The sequence below is a fragment of the Chiloscyllium plagiosum genome, chromosome 42 (assembly GCF_004010195.1).
Source record: "Chiloscyllium plagiosum isolate BGI_BamShark_2017 chromosome 42, ASM401019v2, whole genome shotgun sequence".
NCBI classification, from domain to species: domain Eukaryota; kingdom Metazoa; phylum Chordata; class Chondrichthyes; order Orectolobiformes; family Hemiscylliidae; genus Chiloscyllium; species Chiloscyllium plagiosum.
Window position 1 is genome coordinate 10,535,738 of NC_057751.1, and position 19,322 is coordinate 10,555,059.

General features: G+C 42.8%; 2 protein-coding genes across 2 annotated transcripts in view; one reads left to right on the forward strand and one right to left on the reverse strand.

The window, feature by feature from the left end:
- Nucleotides 1–19,322, forward strand: part of polm (polymerase (DNA directed), mu) — a 267,218-nt gene that overhangs the window by 199,548 nt on the left and 48,348 nt on the right. The gene's annotated exons all lie outside the window — the stretch shown is intronic.
- gnsb (glucosamine (N-acetyl)-6-sulfatase (Sanfilippo disease IIID), b) overlaps nucleotides 1–19,322 on the reverse strand; it is a 55,382-nt gene that overhangs the window by 23,168 nt on the left and 12,892 nt on the right. Inside the window, exons 2-4 of the mRNA XM_043681383.1 lie at nucleotides 14,040–14,099; nucleotides 12,949–13,152; nucleotides 5,751–5,816 (exon numbers count right to left, since the gene is read on the reverse strand). Coding sequence (XP_043537318.1) covers nucleotides 5,751–5,816; nucleotides 12,949–13,152; nucleotides 14,040–14,099 — 330 coding nt within the window. The remainder of the gene's footprint in view (nucleotides 1–5,750; nucleotides 5,817–12,948; nucleotides 13,153–14,039; nucleotides 14,100–19,322) is intronic.

A 19,322-nucleotide genomic window follows, 5' to 3' on the forward strand; every position in this document is an offset into this window, starting at 1 on the left:
ATGTTTGGAAAGTTAAAATTCCCTACCATAACCACCCTATTATTCTTATAGATAGCTGAGATCTCCTTACAAGTTTGTTTCTCAATTTCCCTCTGATTATTGGGGGGTCTATAATACAATCCCAATAAGGTGATCATCCCTTTCTTATTTCTGAGTTCCACCCAAATAACTTCCCTGGATGTATTTCTGGGAATATCCTCCCTCAGCACAGCTGTAATGTTATCCTTAATCAAAAATGCCACTCCCCCTCCTCTCTTGCCTCCCTTTCTATCCTTCCTTTTGAATTTGCATCCTGGAACATTAAGCTGCCAGTCCTGCCCATCCCTGAGCCATGTTTCCGTAATTGCTATGATATCCCAGTCCCATGTTCCTAACCATGCCCTGAGTTCATCTGCCTTCCCTGTTAGGCCCTTTGCATTGAAATAAATGCAGTCTAATTTCTTAGTCCTACCTTGTCCCTGCCTGCCCTGACTGTTTGACTCACTTCTGTTCTCAACTGTACCCATCTCAGATCGATCTCTTTCCTCACTATCTTCCTGTGTCGCACCCCTCCCCACCTTCCTAGTTTAAATACTCCAGCTCTAGCAAATTTCCCTGCCAGTATATTAGTCCCCTTCCAATTTAGGTGCAATCCGTCCTTCCTGTACAGGTTACTTCTACCCCAAAAGAGATTCCAATGATCCAAAAATGTGAATCCTTCTCCCATACACTGGCTCCTCAGCCATGCATTCATCTGCTCTATCCTCCTATTCCTGCCCTCACTAGCTCGTAGCACTGGGAGTAATCCAGATATTAGGACCTCCTTTTTAAATTTCTGCCTAACTCTCAATTACATGCAAGTGACCTGCTTTTATAGATTCACTTTACTGATGTTATACATTTTTGACATCTCCAAGCTTGGCAGCGTGCCAATAAGTTGTAAAAAGGTTTAATCACTTCAACTATTGAACATTTTGACACATTGATAAGAAGTATTTTGCACATCAAAAGCAGACAATAACTGAAGCAGGAATTAAGAATTTGTACAAGTGTGTGCCCTGAACATCACATCTCAAGATTTTTCACAATAAGAGTCTCAGGCAGAACAAAGATTGTAGGGGTAATTAAAACTCAATAGATGTCAGAGTCAGAGTTGAAGTTTAGAGAGGTGACCAAAAGCTGTGTCACAAAACAAATGTATGGGTTTCAAAGTTTCTGCAAGGAGGAGGAAAGTTTTCTTAAGGTATTAATTATGCAGATCAATCAGGGATCAAAGTCAAAGATGACATTTTTGTAAGCTAATATTTCAAAAGCAGTTTAACTTGGAAAACATGGAACAGAACAGTACAGGCCCTTCGGCCCTCGAAATTGTGCTGCCCTTTTATCCTACTCTAAGATCAAACTAACCTACATACCCTCCATTTTACTATCACCCATGTGTATATCCAAGAGTCGCTTAGAAGTCCCAAATGGATCTAACTCGACTACCACTAGTGGCAGTGCATTCCATGCACCCACCACACTCTGTGTAAAGAACCTACCTCTGACATCTCCCCAAAACATTCCTCCAATCAACTTAAAATAGTGCCCCCTTGTGTTAGCCATTTCTGCCCTGGGAGAAAGTCTCTGGCTATCCACTCTATCTATGCCTCTCATGATCTCATACACCTCCATCAAGTCACCTCTCGCCCTTCTTCATTCCAGTGAGAAAAGCCCTCACTCCCTCAAACTTTCTTCATAAGACATGCGCTCCAGTCCAGGCCACATTCTGGTAAATCTCCTCCGCACCCTCTCAAGTGCTTCCACATCCTTCCTATAATGAGGCAACCACAAGTGAACACAATGTTCCAAATGTGGTCTAACCAGGGCTTTATAGAGCTGCAGCATAACCTCACAGTTCTTAAACTCAATCCCCCTGCTTATGAAAGCCAACACACCATACGCCTTCTTAACAACCCTATCAACTTGGGTGGCAACTTTGAGGAATCTACGGATGTAGACCCCAAACTCCCTCCACACTGCCAAAAATCCTGCCTTTAACCCTGTATTCTGCATTCAAATTCAACCTTCCAAAGTGAATCACTTCACACTTTTCCAGGTTGAACTCCATCTGCCACTTCTCAACCCAGCTCTGCATCCTGTCAATGTCCCATTGCAACCCACAACAGCCCTCCACACGATCCACAACTCCACCAACCTTCATGTCATCGCAAACATACTAACCTATCGTTTCACTTCCTCATCTATGTCATTTATAAAAATCACAAAGAGCAGAAGTCCCAGAACAGATCCCTGCAGAACACCACTGGTCACCAAACTCCAGGCTGAATATTTTCCATCTACCAGCACCCTCTGTCTTCTGTGTGCCAGCCAATTCTGTATCCAGACAGCCAAATTTCCCTGTATCCCATGCCTCCTTACTTTCTGAATGAGCCTACCATGGGAAACATTATCAAGCACCTTGCTAAAAATCCATGTACATCACATCCACTGCTCGACCTTCATCAATGTGTTTTGTCACATCCTCAAAGAATTCAATAAGGCTTGTGAGGCATGACCTGCCCCTCACAAAGCCATGCTGACTATCTCTAATCAAACTATGGTGTTCCAAATAATCATAAATCCTGTGTCTCAGAATCCTCTCTAATATTTTGCCCACGACTGATATAAGACTGACCTGTCTGTAATTCCCAAGGTTATCCCTATTCCCTTTCTTGAACAAGGGAAAATAATTTGCCACCCTCCAATCATCTGGTACTACTCCAGTGGACAGTGAGGGTGCAAAGACCATCACCAAAGATGCAGGAATCTCTTCCCTTGCTTCCCTTAGTAACCTTGGGTATATCCCGTCTGGCCAAAGGGACTTAACTATTGTCACATTTTTCAAAATTTCTAACACATTCTCCTTCTTAACATCAATCTGTTCAAGCATATCAGCCTGTTTCATGCTATCCTCACAAACAACAAGGTCCCTCTCATGAGTGATTACTGAATTAAGGACCTCCCCGACCTCCTCTGACTCCATGCATAAGTTCCCTCCACTATCCCTGATTCGCCCTACCCTCACTCTGGCCATCCTCTTGTTCCTCACATAGGTGTGGAACGTCTTGGGGTTTTCCTTAATCCTACCCGCAAAGGCTTTTTCAAGCCCCCTTTCAGTTCTCCTAAGTCGATTCTTCAGTTCCTTCCAGGCTACATTGTGACCCTGTAGAGCCCTACCTGATCCTTGCTTCCTCAACATTAAGTAAGCTTCCTTCTTCCTCTTGACTCAATGTTCCACATCTCTTGTTATCCAAGTTACCTTCACCCTACCATCCCTTACTTGCCTCAGTGGGACAAACTGATCCAGCACTCACAGCAAGTGCTCCCTAAACAACCCCCGCACGTCTGTCGTGCATTTCCCTGAGAATATCTACTCCCAATATATGCTCCACGGTTCCTGCATTCCCCCTCCCCCAATGAAATACTTTCCCATACCATCTGTTCCTATCCCTCTCTATAACTATAATGAAGGTCAGGGAGTTGTGATCACTATCACCAAAATCTCCCACTGAGAGATCGGACACATTGCCAAGCACCAAATCCAATATGGCCTCCCCTTTTCATCAGCCTATCTACATGTTGAGTCAGGAACCCTTCCTGAACACAACTGACAAAAACTGCTGCACTCAAACTGTTGGATTAAGAAGGTTCCGACCAATATTAGGGAAATTAAGGTCATAGCGAGTTTTGAGAAGATTTGTAGCTCAGGTTGAAGTTCTGGAAGTAGTTTTGCTCGCTGAGCTGGAAGGTTCATTTTCAGATGTTTCATCACCCTACTAGGTAACATCTTCAATGGGCCTCAGGCGAAGCACTGTACATGATTCCTGCTTTGTATTTATATGTTTGGGTTTCTTTGGGTTAGTGTTGTCATTTCCTGTGGTGATGTCAAGTCCTGTGGTGATGTCATTTCCTGTTCTTTTTCTCAGCGGTTAGTACATGGGGTTAAACTCGATGTGTTTGTTGGTAGAATTCTGGTTGGAATGCCATGCTTCTTGGAATTCTCTGCATGTCTCTGTTTAACTTGTCCTAGGATGGGACTGCATGTCTCTGTTTGGCTTTGTCCCAGTCAAAGTGGGACTGTAAGTAAGGATACAAGTGAGAGAGGGTCATGTCGTTTTGTGGCTAATTGGTGTTCATGTATCCTGGTGGCTAGTATTCTGCCTGTTTGTCCAATGTCTTATTTGTTACAGTTCTTGCATGGTATTTTGTAAATGACATTTGTTTTGTTTGGTGTCTGTATAGGGTCTTTCAAGTTCATTAGTTGCTGTTTTAACGTGTTGGTGGGCTTGTGGGCTATTATGATACATGAACATGAACACCAATTAGCCACAAAAAGACATGACCCTCTCTCACACGTATCACTAGAAAAGGAAGGACACCACTTCAACTGGGACAACACATCCATCTTAGGACAAGCCAAACAGAGACACACACGAGAATTCCTAGAAGCATGGCATTCTAACTGGAATTCTATCAATGAACACATCATTAGACCCCATCTACCACCCCCTGAGAAAAAGAACAGGAAATGACATCACCACGGGATGATATCACCACGGGAAATGACATCACCAACCCAAAGAAACCCAAACATATAAATAGAAAGCAGGAATCATGCACAGTGCTTCGCCTGAGGCCCACTGAAGTCTTACCTAATAGGGTGACGAAACGTCTGGAAATGAACCTTCGAGCTCAGCCAGCAAACCTACATCCAGATGTTAACGTCACCCACAACAACAACCCTGTCACTTCTGCACCTTTCCAAAATCTGCCTCCCAATCTGCTCCCCCGTGTCTCTGTTGGTACTGGGGGTGTATAGAAAGCTCCCAATAAAGTGACTGCTGTTTTCCTGTTTCTGACTTCCACCCATACTGACTCAGTAGATAAACACTCCTCGATGACCTCCCTTTCTTCTGCTGTGATCCTATCCCTGATTAGCAATGCCACTCCCCACCTCTTATCTCCCTTCCCATTTCATTTCAAACATTTGAACCCCAGAACATCCAACAACCTTTCCTGCCCCTGTGATATCCAAGTCTCCGTAATGGCCACAGCATCATAGCTCCAAGTACTGATCCATGCTCTGAGTTTGTCACCCTTATTCCTGATACTTCTTGCGTTAAAATAGACACACTTCAACCTATCACACGGACTGCAACTTTGCCTTATCAACTATCTGTCCCTCCTGACAGATGCCCTGCATGCTGTATCTGCCTGTTCACTAGCTACCCCATCCTCTGATCTGCAGCTCGAGTTCCAATCCCCCTGCTCAGAGCTCGAGCAAACCTCCCACCCAGAATATTGGTACCCCTCCAGTTCAGGTACAACCCATCCTTCTTGTACAGGTCCTATCTTCCGCAGAAGGTATCCCAATAATCCACATATCTGAAACCCTCCCTCCTACACCAGCCCTGCAGCCATGTGTTCATCAGCACTTGCTGTCTACTCCTAGCCTCACTTGCCCGTGGCACTGGTAGCAATCCTGAGATTACAACTTTGCTTGTCCACCTTTTAGCTGCCAACTTGACTCCCTATATTCACTTTTCAGGTCCTCATCCCTTTTCCTAGCTATGTCATTGGTACCGATGTGTACCACGACTTCTGGCTGCTCACCCACCCCCTTAAGAATCCTGTAGGCTTGATCCAAGACATCCCTGACCCTGGCATCTTGTTACTGATAATAATATCCCTTCACAAATTCTGCTCAGTGAAGATGACTTTTCACTTACCAATCCGTGCCAGTGATCCCAGCCTAAGGGGACATGGGCTGTTCCACCAACGGTAGCATGACCATACTGTCAAAAAACAAACAAACATTACCAATGTCAGGCTGCATTTTTTGATCAATGATAACTCCTGTATCTTCAAATTAATAATTGCTCAATTACAGAAATATAATTTCTGCAGTAGAAGAATTTTTCCTGCTTCTATAGGAATGTTCAGCCTGACAGCACTTTTATTTAAAGGCTTGAATGCAGAAATTGCTTGATTGTATAGCAATATGATGTTTTGCAGTCAAGGTGGGAGAATGCCAGAGAATAAAGAAATTAGACCACTGCCAAAACAGCCCCACCCTCATTCATTCCCACAAAGTTATTCCTCGGCCAGTGGTGTCAATGTGTGTATCAGATGAAAGCTTGGATACTATGGTGAACATATCTTACTCATGGTGGCATCAAATCCATGACTCCCTGCCCAGTAGTATTTTGGGGAGGTGCTGGCATATTGAAAATGTCACTGAACGAGTCATCTAGAATTGCCAACGAATGTTCTGGAGACATGCGTTAGAATCGCAGCTGGTGAAATATGAATTTAATTTTAACGTATACTGAAATTAAAAGCTCGCCTTAGAATTATTGTTAGCCATTATCGATCATCACAAATACCCCTCGAGTTCATTAATGTCCTTCAGGGAAGGAAATCCACCATCCTTACTGAATGGGCTGAAATGTGACTCCAGAGTCACAGCAATGTGGCTGACTCTTAACTGCCCTTGAGGCAAGTAGGAATGGGAAATAAATGCTGGCCAGCCAGCAATGACCATAGCCCATGAAGGAATTTGAAAAACTCAACTGACAGTCAGTTGATGTTTTCAGTATGGCCAGAATGGAAATATTGAAGATTGAGATGGCAGATGTGGATAAGTGTGAGGTCATGCATTTTGGTTAAAACAAAATGGGAATGCAACCTAATAACTAAACGGGGAGAGACTCTGGGGTGCTCCGGTGCAGAGAGATCTGGGTGTCCTCGTTCATCAGTCACAGAAAACTAGGATACAGGTACAGCAGATAATGAAGAAAGCAGATGGAATGTTGGCTTTTATAGCTAAAGGAATAGAATATAAAGGTAAGGAAGTATTGTTGCAACTTTACTAAGTATTGGTGAGACCGCACCTGGAGTATCGTGCACAGTTTTGGTGTTTTTATTTGTGGCATTGGAGGCAGTTCACAGGAGGTTTACTAGAGTGATTCCAGAGATGAGGGGCTTGTCGTATGAAGAGAGATTGAACAGTTTAGGCCTATACTGTTTGGAATTGAAGATCAAATTGAGATAGAAAAGGTATGGATAGACATGGAGTGGATGCTTGCTCTTGTGCTGCATTCTCAGACAAGAGGTCTAGTCTTCGGATAAGGGATCGCAAATTTAGATAGAGTTGCAGAAAAACTACTTTTTTCAAAGGGTTGTGAATCTGTGGAATTTGCTACCATCAAGTGCGGCGAATGCTGGGACAGTGAGTAAATTTGAGGAGGAGGTAGACAGATTTTTAATTTTCAATGGGTTCAAGGGATATGGGAGAAGGCAGGAAAATGGAGATGAGAAACCTATCAGTCGTGATCGAGAAGACTCGATGGGCTGAACGGCCTAATTTTGCTCCTAAAGCTTATGAACTTATATCAAATTAGTTAAAGAGCCAATTATTCAAGATTTTGTTTTTGAAAAAAAAGAATTAACAATCTTCAGAGTCCTGGACAGAGGAAAGTCAGTTCAATTGCCTTTTCACTCCCACCTTCTTCTGTAAAGGAAAAAGTGGAGAGTTTAAAAGTTTTTAAAGTTTAAATTTAAAGGTTTCAAGTTTAAATTTCAAATTACTTTTTAAAACAGCAATCCAACTGAGGAATAATTACGTTATCCGAGAAGGACAGTCTTTGAAATCAATCGTTTCTGAATAAAATGAAAAGTGTGGCATCACATTGCTCTCGTGTTCTCTATCTTGAAGATCAAAAGTAGTGTTGGTCAGGCAGACCACCTTGAGTGAGGTGACGAGATATCCAGAATGTTAATAAAGAGATGAAGCCACCTTGGTCAAACATGTCAACAGACAAACTTAAGACAAAGTGCAGACAGTTATGTAGGGATGTGTAAACAACTCTTGCCCAGGGAGATACAAAATGCAGGAACTCACCTCACCCACTTGTGTACACATTGTGAATTGCTGTGATAATGGAACCAACATTTGAAATGTTTGGTTTCCCATCCACTTCATGACAAATATTTGCACCATTGATCTGCTCAGTCTTTTTCAGCAACGACCTTAGTTTACAGACCTCTTATCTCTCTCAGTGCACTCAATATGTTGAAAATTGAATCAGTAAAATCTCTTTGATGTAAATGTCTTTTAAGACAAATGGGCTGAAGGATTGAACTGGATACCTTGCAAAGCACTGCACCAATTTCCTAAAAGTACTCCATAGTTGGTTATAGATCATTGCGTTTGGGCCATGCTGTCTATATTAATCGCACTTCCCAATGCCTGACCCACAGTCTTGAATATTATGACCTTTCAAATGCTCATCCATATACTTTTTACACATTGCGATATTTCTCTTTCAGGTGGTGCATTCCACTATATACTTGATTTGGATTCAGTTTTTTGTGAATCTGCTAACTTGGTCAACTGAAAGAGCTGACCATTCTTGAGATAAGATTACACAGATGCCTCACCAGTTTCAAAGTGAACTGACATAGGTGATGGCAGAAAGCTACTCAACTACACTGGAGATTGATTTGGCTCAGTCATCCAAGTCCAATCTCCCTCTTAACCAAGATTCAGTCAAGTGTAATTTCAATACTGTTTGCTCGATACGGTGTAAACCATTTCAACTTTTCCTGTCAGGTTTTGAGACATAGAAATTAAGAGAAAAAATAGGCTAAGGGAGGGTCAGGTCTGGTAGCTTAATGTGCCAGGGTACAGGTGCCTTAGGTGGGACAGAGGTGGTGGAAAGAGGGGATGGGGAAGTTGTATTTCTGATGAAGGCAAGTATCACAGCAGTTGTCAGAGATGAAATAATTGAAGGATCATCCAGTCAGGCTTTGTGGGTGGAGCTAAGAAATAAGGAGATGTTGACATTATTGGGGTTATACTATAGACCCTCAAATAATTATCGGGAATTAGAGAACAAATATGCAGAGAGAGATTGGGGAGACTTACAGGAGTAACACGGTTGTCATTGTAGGGGATTTTAATTTTTCTAACAGATTGGGACTGCCAGAGCATAAAGGGCTTAGATGTGGTGGAATTTGTTAAGTGCGTTTAGGAAAGTTTCCTCAAGCAGTACACAGAGAGTCCTACTTGGGAATGGGAAAAGCTCGACTTACTCTTGGGAAACTGGGCAGGACAGGTGACTGAGGTGATAGTGGAGTCGAATTTTGGGACTATTAATTATAAAATAGTTATGGAGAGGGACAAAACAGGTCCACAGGTTCAAGTTCTAAATTGGGACAAGACGGATTTTGATGGAATTACACAGGAGCTTGCACTGGTTGATTGGAGTAGTTTATTTGCAGACAAAGAACCCTCTGGCAAGTGGGAGGCCTTTAAAAGTGAGATAGCTAGAGTTCAAGATCTGTATGTTCCTGTGAGGGTGAAGGGCAAGGTTGGCAGAAATAGGGAACCTGGGATGTCAAGGGATATTGAGGATTTGACCAGAAAAAGAGGAGGAATGGCTCAGGTACAGGCAGCTGGGATCAAGGGAATCCCTGGAGGTACACAGGGAATACAAAAGTTTACTGAAGGAAATCAGGAAAGTGAAATGGGAGCACGAGATAGCCTTGGTTGAGAAGATTAGGGTGAATCCAAAGAGGTTCTTTCAGTATATTAAAGGAAAAGAAATAATGAGAGAGATAATAGGGCCCCTCAAGGACTAAAGTGGATGTGTATGTGCGGAACTGCAGGAGATGGGTGAGATTCTCAATGAATCTTTCTCCTCTGTGTTTACCGTAGAGAAAGATCTGATGACTTGGTAACTTGGGGAAGTTAGTGGCGATATCATGGGGACAGTCCATATCACAGTGGTGGAGGTGTGGGATGCATTAGAATGTATGGAGGTGGATAAATCTGCTGGTCCTGACCAGATGTATCCAAGAACACTCCAAAGGCTAGAGAAGAAATTGCATAGGCCCCGGTTGATATTTTTGAATCATTGTTAGCCACAGTGAGGTCCCAGAATATTGGAGGGTAGTGAATATTGTGCCATTATTAGAGAAGGGCTGCAAAGAAAAGGCTAGGAACTAAACACCAGTAAGTCTAATATCTATGGTCGATAAGTTACTTGAGAAGGTTCTGAGGAATACGATATACATGCATTTGGAAAGACAGGGCTTGATTAGGAGCAGTCAGCATTGCTTTGTTAGTGGCAGATCATGCCTCACAAATTTGTTAAGAGTTTTTTGATGAAGTGACCAGGAAGGCTGATGAGGGCAGGGTGGCAGACGTAGTCTATATGGATTTCACCAAAGCCTTTGAAAAGGTTCCATGTGGTAGGTTGCTCTGGAAGGTTAGATCGCATGGAATCTAGGGTGAGCTGGCAAATTGGATATACAATTGGCTTGATGGTAGGAAGCAGAGGGTAATAGTGGAAGGATGCTTGTTGGACTGGAGGCCTGTGACTAGAGGAGTACCTCAGTGGTCAGTGCTGAGCCCATTGCTGTTTGTTACCTCTATCAATGATTTGGATGAGAATGTACAGGCATGATTAATAAGTTTGATGATGACACGAAAATAGGTGGTATCATGGACAGCGAGGAAGGTGATCAGAAATTGCAGCAGTACCTTGATCAGCTGGGCAAGTGGGCCGAGAAATGGCAAATGGAGTTTGATATAGATAAGTGTAAAGTCTTATGTTTTGGAAATTCAAATCAAGGCAGGAGTTTCGGTGAATGGTAAGGCCTTAAGAATTGTAGTGGAACAGAGGGACCTTGGAGTTCTCGGAAAGTGGAGTCACAGATAGACAGGGCAGTGAAGGAGGCTTTTGGCACACTGGCCTTCATCAGTCAGGACACCGAGTAGAGAAGTTCCAAAGTTATGTTGCAGTTGAACATGACATTGGTGAGGCCGCACGTGGAGTACTATGTACAGTTTTAGTCACCTTGCTATAGGAAGGATGTTACTAAACTGTTAAATTGTGGGGACATCACGTCAGCTGGGTTTTCAAATATTCCAAATTCTGTTCCTTTTGCTTGCCTTTCATTCATAAATTTGGTTTTAAATGAAGCCAAGTGGTTTCACAAGGTGCATCACTCCTGGAATATCCACCTCACATCTGCCTAAAACAACTAATTAACGTCTGCGCTACCTTCTTGAAATATTTTGGGGCATGTAGCCTGGCCCATAGCACAACATGTTGAGGAAGTTGACAATGGGATTGTTTCCCCAAGCTCAGAAATCTAGAACACAGAGTCTCGTGATAATTGGATTTTTTTTTCTCATGAAATTGCAGGGCCCCTTGCAGAAATATGTGTATCATCCATAAATACGGATGCGTGCTTAATGGCTAATGTTGTGCCTTTGTTTAAGAAGTAATCTAAGGAGAAGCCTGGGAACTATAGACCGGTAAATCTGACTTCAGTGGTGTGTAAATTGTTGGAAGTGATTCTGAAAGATGGGATTTATGTGCAGTTGGAGAGGCGAAGAATGATTCGGGACATTCAGCATGGTTTTGTGCGAGGGAAATAGCGTCTGTCAAGCTTGGTTGAGTTTGTTTGAGGAATTAACCAAGAAGATTGACTAGGGCAGAGTAGTATACATTGTTTACTTAGATGTTAGTAAAGCCTTTGACAAAGTTCCGCATGGTAGACTAATCAGTAAAGTTAGATCACATGGACTGCAGGGTGAGCTTGCCAGTTGGATACAAAATTGGCTTAATGGCAAGTGAGAGAGTGTGATGGTGGAGGTTTGTTTTTTGTACTGGAGGCCTGTGTTCCACAGGGATTGGTGCTGGGTCCAATTGTGTTTGTCATTTATATAAATGATTTAGATGAGAATATTAAAAATATGGTTAATAAGTTTGTGGATGACATCAAGATTGGTGGGATAGTTGACAGCGAAGAAGGTTATCTCAGATTACAAAGAAATCTTGAGCAACTGGGTCAATGCACTAAACAATGGTGAATGGAATTTAATTTGGATAAATGTGAGGTATTGAATTTTGGTGAAACAAAAGACACAACTTCTACAATTAAAAGTAGGGCCTTGGGCAGTGTTGTACAACAGATAGACTTCAGGGTCCAGGTACATTATTCTTTGAAGTTGTTTCATATGCTTGCCTTCATTGATCAGACCTTTGAATATTGGAGTTGGGATGTTGTGTTGAGATTGTCAGGACATTGGTGACTCTTCTGGAGTAGCATGCAGTTCTGGTCTCCCTGTTAGAGAAAGGATATTATTAAACTGGACAGGGCTCAGAAAAGATTTACCAGGGTGTTGCCAGGAATGGAGGTTTTGAGTTAAAATGAGAAGCTGGATAGGCTGGGACCTCTTTCACTGGAGGTATGAGGTAGAGGGGTGACCTCAGAGGTTTATAAAATAATTATGGGAATAGAAAAGGTGAATAACATGTATCTTTTCCCTCAGGTGGGGATTTCAAGACGAAAGGGCATATTTTTAAGGTGAGAGGAGAAAGATTCAAAAAAGACATGGGGCAATTTCCATGTTGTGGAATGGTCTTCCAGAGGAAGTGCTGGATGTGGGTATAATTACATTGTTTAAAAGACATTTAGGTAAGTACATGAATAAGAATTGTTTGGAGGGATATGGGCCAAGCGCAAGCAGATGGGACTCGTTTCATTTGGCATGGAGTGGTTGGATTCAAGGGTTAGTTTCTGTTCTGTATAACTCTATAAGGGGGCAATCAATGTAACACTGGGCAAAGGAGAATTTTCTTCACCTGAAGTCATGCATTTTTGTGAAGTTCTGTCCCAGAGGCCAGGGAATACACCGTTGTGGACAACAATTAAAGCAGAGAAATCTTTGGTTACTGTGGAATCCAAGGATAATGAAATGGGCATCGAAATGGTTTGAGTGCAAGATCGGCTGTGATTGGATTTAACAGAGGGCTCGGCATTAAGGGCAGAATGGTCCACTTCAGCTCCTGATTCTTACGTTCTTCGAATCAGAACATGAAACATACAAATTAGTTTTAACCGCATTACCTTATTGAGGTATTTTCCTGCAAAGAAGGTCTGGTATCCATGCTTCTTTAAATAGACAGAGAAGACCTGTGGCTCCATAACCTTCTGCCACTGCACACTGCTGCAGTTTCCATTGAGAGAGTTGTTGCGCACCAGGTGATTGTGTGGATACTTTCCTGTCAAGATGGCACTGCGACTTGGACAGCACAGTGGGGTGACCACAAACTGCAAGGAAAGCAACCACGCAACAGCATCAGAAGGAGCCCGAACCAAAGGCATTCATATCCAGGACAATTTACTGCCTTTGACAGTTTGAGGACCAAGAATACCTTTCTGATCAGCAGGCTGAGCAAGCCACTCGTTTGGACCAAGCTGCTCTAAGGTCTAATGAAATCATTTACCATCTTACATCAACTTCAGAAAGGGCATCAGATCAAAAATGAGCAAGTAAATGTTTGAGAATTCCCACCAACCACCCTTACACAACTGATGAATCTGTGCTTCTACTTGTCCAACACCAGTGGATAGATCACAGTCGGTAGCAAGGATACAGAATGTCATCTGGGTGAAAAACTTCCATCTCCATCACCAGGACTAACTCAGAAGCATCACGAATAACCAACAAGAGCAAAATACCTACTCAACCTCATCCTCGCCAGTCAACTTCTCTCAGAAGAATCTGTCGAGGTCACTGACTCAAACACACAGTTCCTATGGATATCAGGTCTCATCATTTCATTCATACTGTCAATCACGTAGGGTGACAATACAACTGGACTGAAAAAGGGGTAGCTTTTGAACACTTCCATCCAGCAATGAAAAGCTGGGTATCCATGAAATGCTATCAGTTATCAGAAGCACCAAAATTGTATTCAACCAATCTGTAACTTCAAAATCCAGCATTTTCCCACTTTTAGATTACCATCAATTTGGGGATCAACACTGGATCCACAACGAGTACAGAAGATGTGCACAAAGTTGAGCAAATGGTTGGTGCACATTGAGCAAAGTTTATGATGGGACATCCTGGACTGAGAAAAGAAAGTAACGGTGAGAAACTAATTCAGTAAAAGACCAGTAACGAGGTGCGCTGCAAGAATGAGCTTACTTACTGCATTCGTGAATGTAACCCCTGCATTTCCAATTAAGGCCTGAGTCTTCTTCATAGGAGTCTGAAAACAGCAGGATATATCATAGTAAACAATGCTGTGCGGTCTGTAAAATAATCTTAATGTCAAATTGTAAACTTGAAACTTCTGACTAACATTTGAGAATTCCTGCAAGAGATAATTCATATGCAATAAAGATGGCAGGTACTTGCATTGCCTTTCATAACATTTCTATGCAACTAATAACTGAACAACATTAATCAGGCCTTGTTTGTGGAAAAATGAGTTGGGTCCTGTCCCTTCCAAAAGCACTTTGGTGAGACGGAATTTCAGTTGACAAGTCTATGACTGCCGTGGGACCAAGTCCCTCGATCAGTTATGATTCATCCAAGCGCTGCCGCTGTGAGGCAGCAGTGCTAACCACTGTCCCACCGTGCCATCCATAGCCGCCCATAGATCTGAAGTTCCAAGTCTTTGGCTTGTTCATGCTGCTACCTACATGAAGCTCCCAAAGGAAAATTTCACGTCTGCTGATGCACAACTCTTTCAACATACAGCAGCAACCAGCAGCATACAAGCACTGTCACCGGACTAGAATGATTTGGCAACATGGGTTTGAATCTGAGAAATGTGAATTTAGTTAATAGATCTGGAGTTAAAAGCATGTCCTAATGCCAATTAGGAATCCTGGTTAACATTCCAATTTGGATGGTAAGTGGCGTAGTGGTTAGCACGGCAGTCTTACAGCACCAGTCACCAGAGTTCAGTTCCAGCCTTGTATCTATGTGGAGTTTGCAAGTTCTCCCTCTGTCTGTATGTGTTTCCGCCAGTTGACTTCCTCTCTCAGTCCAAAAATATGCAGGTTAGGTGGAGTGGCCATGCTAAATTGTCCGTAGAGTCTGGGGATATGCAAGCAGGTGGATTAGTCATGGTAAATGCAGGGATCAGAGGATAAGGTGGTGGAGGGAGATTTGTTCTGATATGCCAATCATGTATTTCTCTCTAACAAAGATTGAACCACATTTCTAACGATAATAAACTAGTCAACAGTTTGTGCAAGCGAAAAAAAATGTTTACATCTCAAAATCAGCCGAAAATCAGCACAACAAACACTGGGTAAAAAGAAAAGCAAGATCTTTATTTGCATCATTCAATTTAGAAAATAAAACACTTTTGGTTAATATCCAATTTCTCAGGCAAAGGTGTGGAAGGTTTAGATGGCTGTCAGTGTGACCTTCCAGTACATAAAGACAGATGTCATCAAATACAAGCAGAGATGTCTGGGAACGTTGCCAGTAGAGCTTGCTGCAGACAGTCGGAAGGATCCTTCGGATTCTCTTGATGTGAATAATCAGGATTCGCATAGGATCAGGCCACCAGCTATCACAGTGAGTCCATAATATAAGATTTGTCAGGAACACGACAGATGGGCTTGGAAGCTCTTCTCCTTGCCTAAGTTGACCATCAACTACAAAGTCTAAATAATTTCCAAAGCACAAGTTGCAACTTGACAACAGTAAACCCATGCATGGGGTTTGCACCAAGCAGGAAGACATGGGATTCCAAGAAATGCTTTGTCTTCATAAAATGTTTCAATGTCTTGTTTTTGACCAATTTAAAAGAAAGTCGAGGTATTGACAATCCTTACAACACAAGTCCCGCACAAAAATATCTAAATATGAAGCTACTGCTGTTGTCTACAAAGCACAAGTCAGGTATATAATGGAATGCACCTCCCTTGCCTGGATGAGTTCAGCTCAACAACACTGAAGAAGCTGGATTCATTCAGCATAAAGCAGCCTGCTTAATTGGCACCACATCGACTACCTTCAATATTCATTTCATTCGGCATGAACACACAGTGGAAGCAATGTATACCACTGATAAAATGCACTGGAGTAACTCACCCGCATTTCTCTCATGGCACTTGCCAAACAGTCGATGAGTAGCAATCTGAAGCTGCCCCCTCAAACCAAACACCATTCTAACATCTTTCCATTCCCTTACTGACTCAAAATCCTGGAACTCTGTGTCCCCTCAATATGTTGGACATGCCTATACCCCAAGAAATCAGTGGCTCAAGGAGACAGCTCAATACCACCTTCCCAAGGGCAAGTAGACATTGGCAACAAATGCTGACTTAGCCAGTGATACAGAATTAAACTTTCTCCCAAAGATGAGAAACAGTTGGGAGCAAGGAAGAGAGCTCCAAGCAGTCTATGAGTCTCAAGATGTTGCTTTGCCAACATCTGATAAAAAAAAAAGTTATCATTTGGAACACTATACTTAAAACAAAGGTAGGGAATAAAGGTAAATCCGTGTGACTGCATTTGTGAAAATACAAAAAATGCTGCCACTTGATTGCATCAATAGTTTCAAGAAATAGCAATAAACAGAAATAAAAACAACTGTACATTCTGGACATTGGGGAAAAACCTCTGAGCCAGCTTATCCTGTTGCACTAGATTCCAAGCAAAGCCATTCAACCCATCAGATCATCTCCCACATACCACACAACTGAACCGCCAACTTCGCCTCCTTCATTTAATTTGCTGCAAGAAAGATGGACTGCAAGAATTCAATCCGCAAATCAAAGTAACATCCACCCATCTGCCCTTTTAAAAAAGTGATCTGTTTTCACACAAACTGCTGCCAATGCACAGCAAATAGGTCCACTGTGTGCTGGGGAAGGATAACGTCAGTCTTTGCCCTTGCTAAAAACCTCCAATGTAATCTTCAGCCAGATGATATCGACTGCACAAGGACAAAGTCAAAAGCAACATCAAATCTGAACATAATACTTGCTATAACATGAGAAACCTTGAAAGTTCAGCAAATAAATGGGATATGTTGTTTTTGCCTGAGATGAAACAGCAGAATAAATAATTTACTCTGTAATCTCTTCAGATTAGAAACACAGCAGCCATAAAACATCAGTGATTGTGCGCCTCTTCAAATATCACATTTTCAAACTTTCAAACAAAAAGCAAGAATCGAGATCTGTTTTTTCCACTGATTTTGAAGGAATCCTGTGGAGGGGATGTAAATGCCAATGGAAAGGCCAGCATTTGTGGCCCATTTCCAAGTGCCCTACAGTAGAGGGAGGTGGTGGTGAATCTTCCTCTTGAATTGTTGCTGTTCATGTGATGTCGGTACACACACTGTTGTTCCAAAGGACTTTGACCCAGTGACCTTGAAGGAACAGTGATCTAGTTTCAAGTCAGGATGATCTGTGGGTTGGAGGGGAACTTGCAGCCGGTAGCATTCCTATTTGTCTTTAGTCATGTCTTTCTCAGTGGTAGATTACTGTTGAAGGGGCACTGGCAATTTATACACTGCACCTTGTAGGTGGTATGCAATACTGTCACGATGCTGATGGGAGGAGGAGGAGTCAGTGTTTCAGATAATTGATCAGGTGCCTATCAAGCAAGCTCCCTGAATGTTGTTGAAACTGCAATCATTCAACCTCGTCGATGATGGACTGGCTTTGGGAGGCCAGGGGAAAAGAGATGCTCGGACAGGATGGTGGCTCAGTGGCTGACACTGCTGCTTCAAAGCACCAAAAACACAGGTTTAATTCCACCCTTGGGTAACTATCTATGTAGAGTTTGCACATTCTCCCGGTGGCTATACAGGTTTCCACCGGAGGCCCCAATTTTCCTCTCACAGTCCAAAGATGGAATCATAGAGATGTACAGCACGGAAATAGACCCTTCAGTCCAACTCATCCATGCCGACTGGATATCCTAAATAAATCTCACTCCATTTGCGAGCACTTGGCCCAAAGCCCCCTAAACACTTCCAATTATATACCCATCCAGAAGCCTTTTAAATGTTGTAATTGTGCCAGCCTCCACTTCCTCTGGTAGCTCATTCCATTAATGTACCACCCTCTGCATGAAAAGAAAACGTTGTCCCTCAGGTCTCTCTTATATCTTTCCCCTCTCACCTTAAACCTGCACCCTCGAGTTTTGGACTCCCCCCAACCCAGGTGGGGTCTATTCACGCTACACATACCCCTAATGATTTTATAAACCTCTATAAAGTCTCCTTGCAGCCTCCCATGCTCCAAGAAAGATGAAATATAGGGAAAAAAAGCTTATTAAACCTTTCCCTATAGCTCAAACTCTCCAACCCTAGCAACATTCTTGCAAATCTTTTCTGAACCCTTTCAAGTTTCACAACATCCTTTCTGTAGGAAGGAGACCAGAATTGCACACAGTATTCCAAAAGTGGCCTCACCAATGTACAGTACAGCCACAACATGACCTTCCAACTCTTATACTCAGTGCACTGACTAATAAAGGAAAGCATACCAAATGCCTTCTTCATTGTTCTATCTACCTGAGACACCACTTTCATGGAACTATGAACCTGCACTCCAAGGTCTCTTTGTTCAGTAACAATCCCCAGGACCTTACCATTAAGTGTACAAGTCCTGGTCTGATTTGCCTTTCCAAAATGCAGTACCTCACCTTAATCTAAATTAAACTCCATCGGTCAATCCTCAGCCCAATGGCCCATCTCATGGAGTCACAGAGTCATAGAGATGTACAGCATGGAAACAGACCCTTCGGTCCAACCTGTCCATGCCGACCAGATATCTCAACCCAATCTAGTCCCACCTGCCAGCACCCGGCACATATCCCTCCAAATCCTTCCTATTCATATATCCAACCAAATGCCTCTTAAATGTTGCAATTGTACCAGCCTCCACCACATCCTCTGGCAGCTCATTCCATACACCTACCACATTCTGCGTGAAAACGTTGCCCCTTAGGTCTCTTTTATATCTTTCCCCTCTCAACTTGCCCACCACTGAGGTCAGGCTCACTGGTCTACACTTCACTGGCTTGTCTTTACCGCCCTTCTTAAACAGTGGCACCACATTTGCCAACCGCAGTCTTCCAGCACCTCACCTGTGACTATCGATGATACAAATATCTCAGCAAGAGGCCCAGCAATCACTCTCTGGCTTCCCACAGAGTTCTCGGGTACACCTCATCAGGTCCTGGGGATTTATCCACCTTTAACTGTTTCAAGACATCTAGCAATTCCTCCTCTGTTATCTGGACATTTTGCAAGATGTCACCATCTAATTTCCTACAGACTATATCTTCCATATCCTTTTCCACAGTAAATACTGATGCAAAACATTCATTTAGTATGTCCCCCATTTTCTGTGGCTCCACACAAAGGCCGCCTTGCTGATCTTTATGGGGCTGAAAATGTGTTGCTGGAAAAGCACAGCAGGTCAGGCAGCATCCAAGGAACAGGAGAATCGAC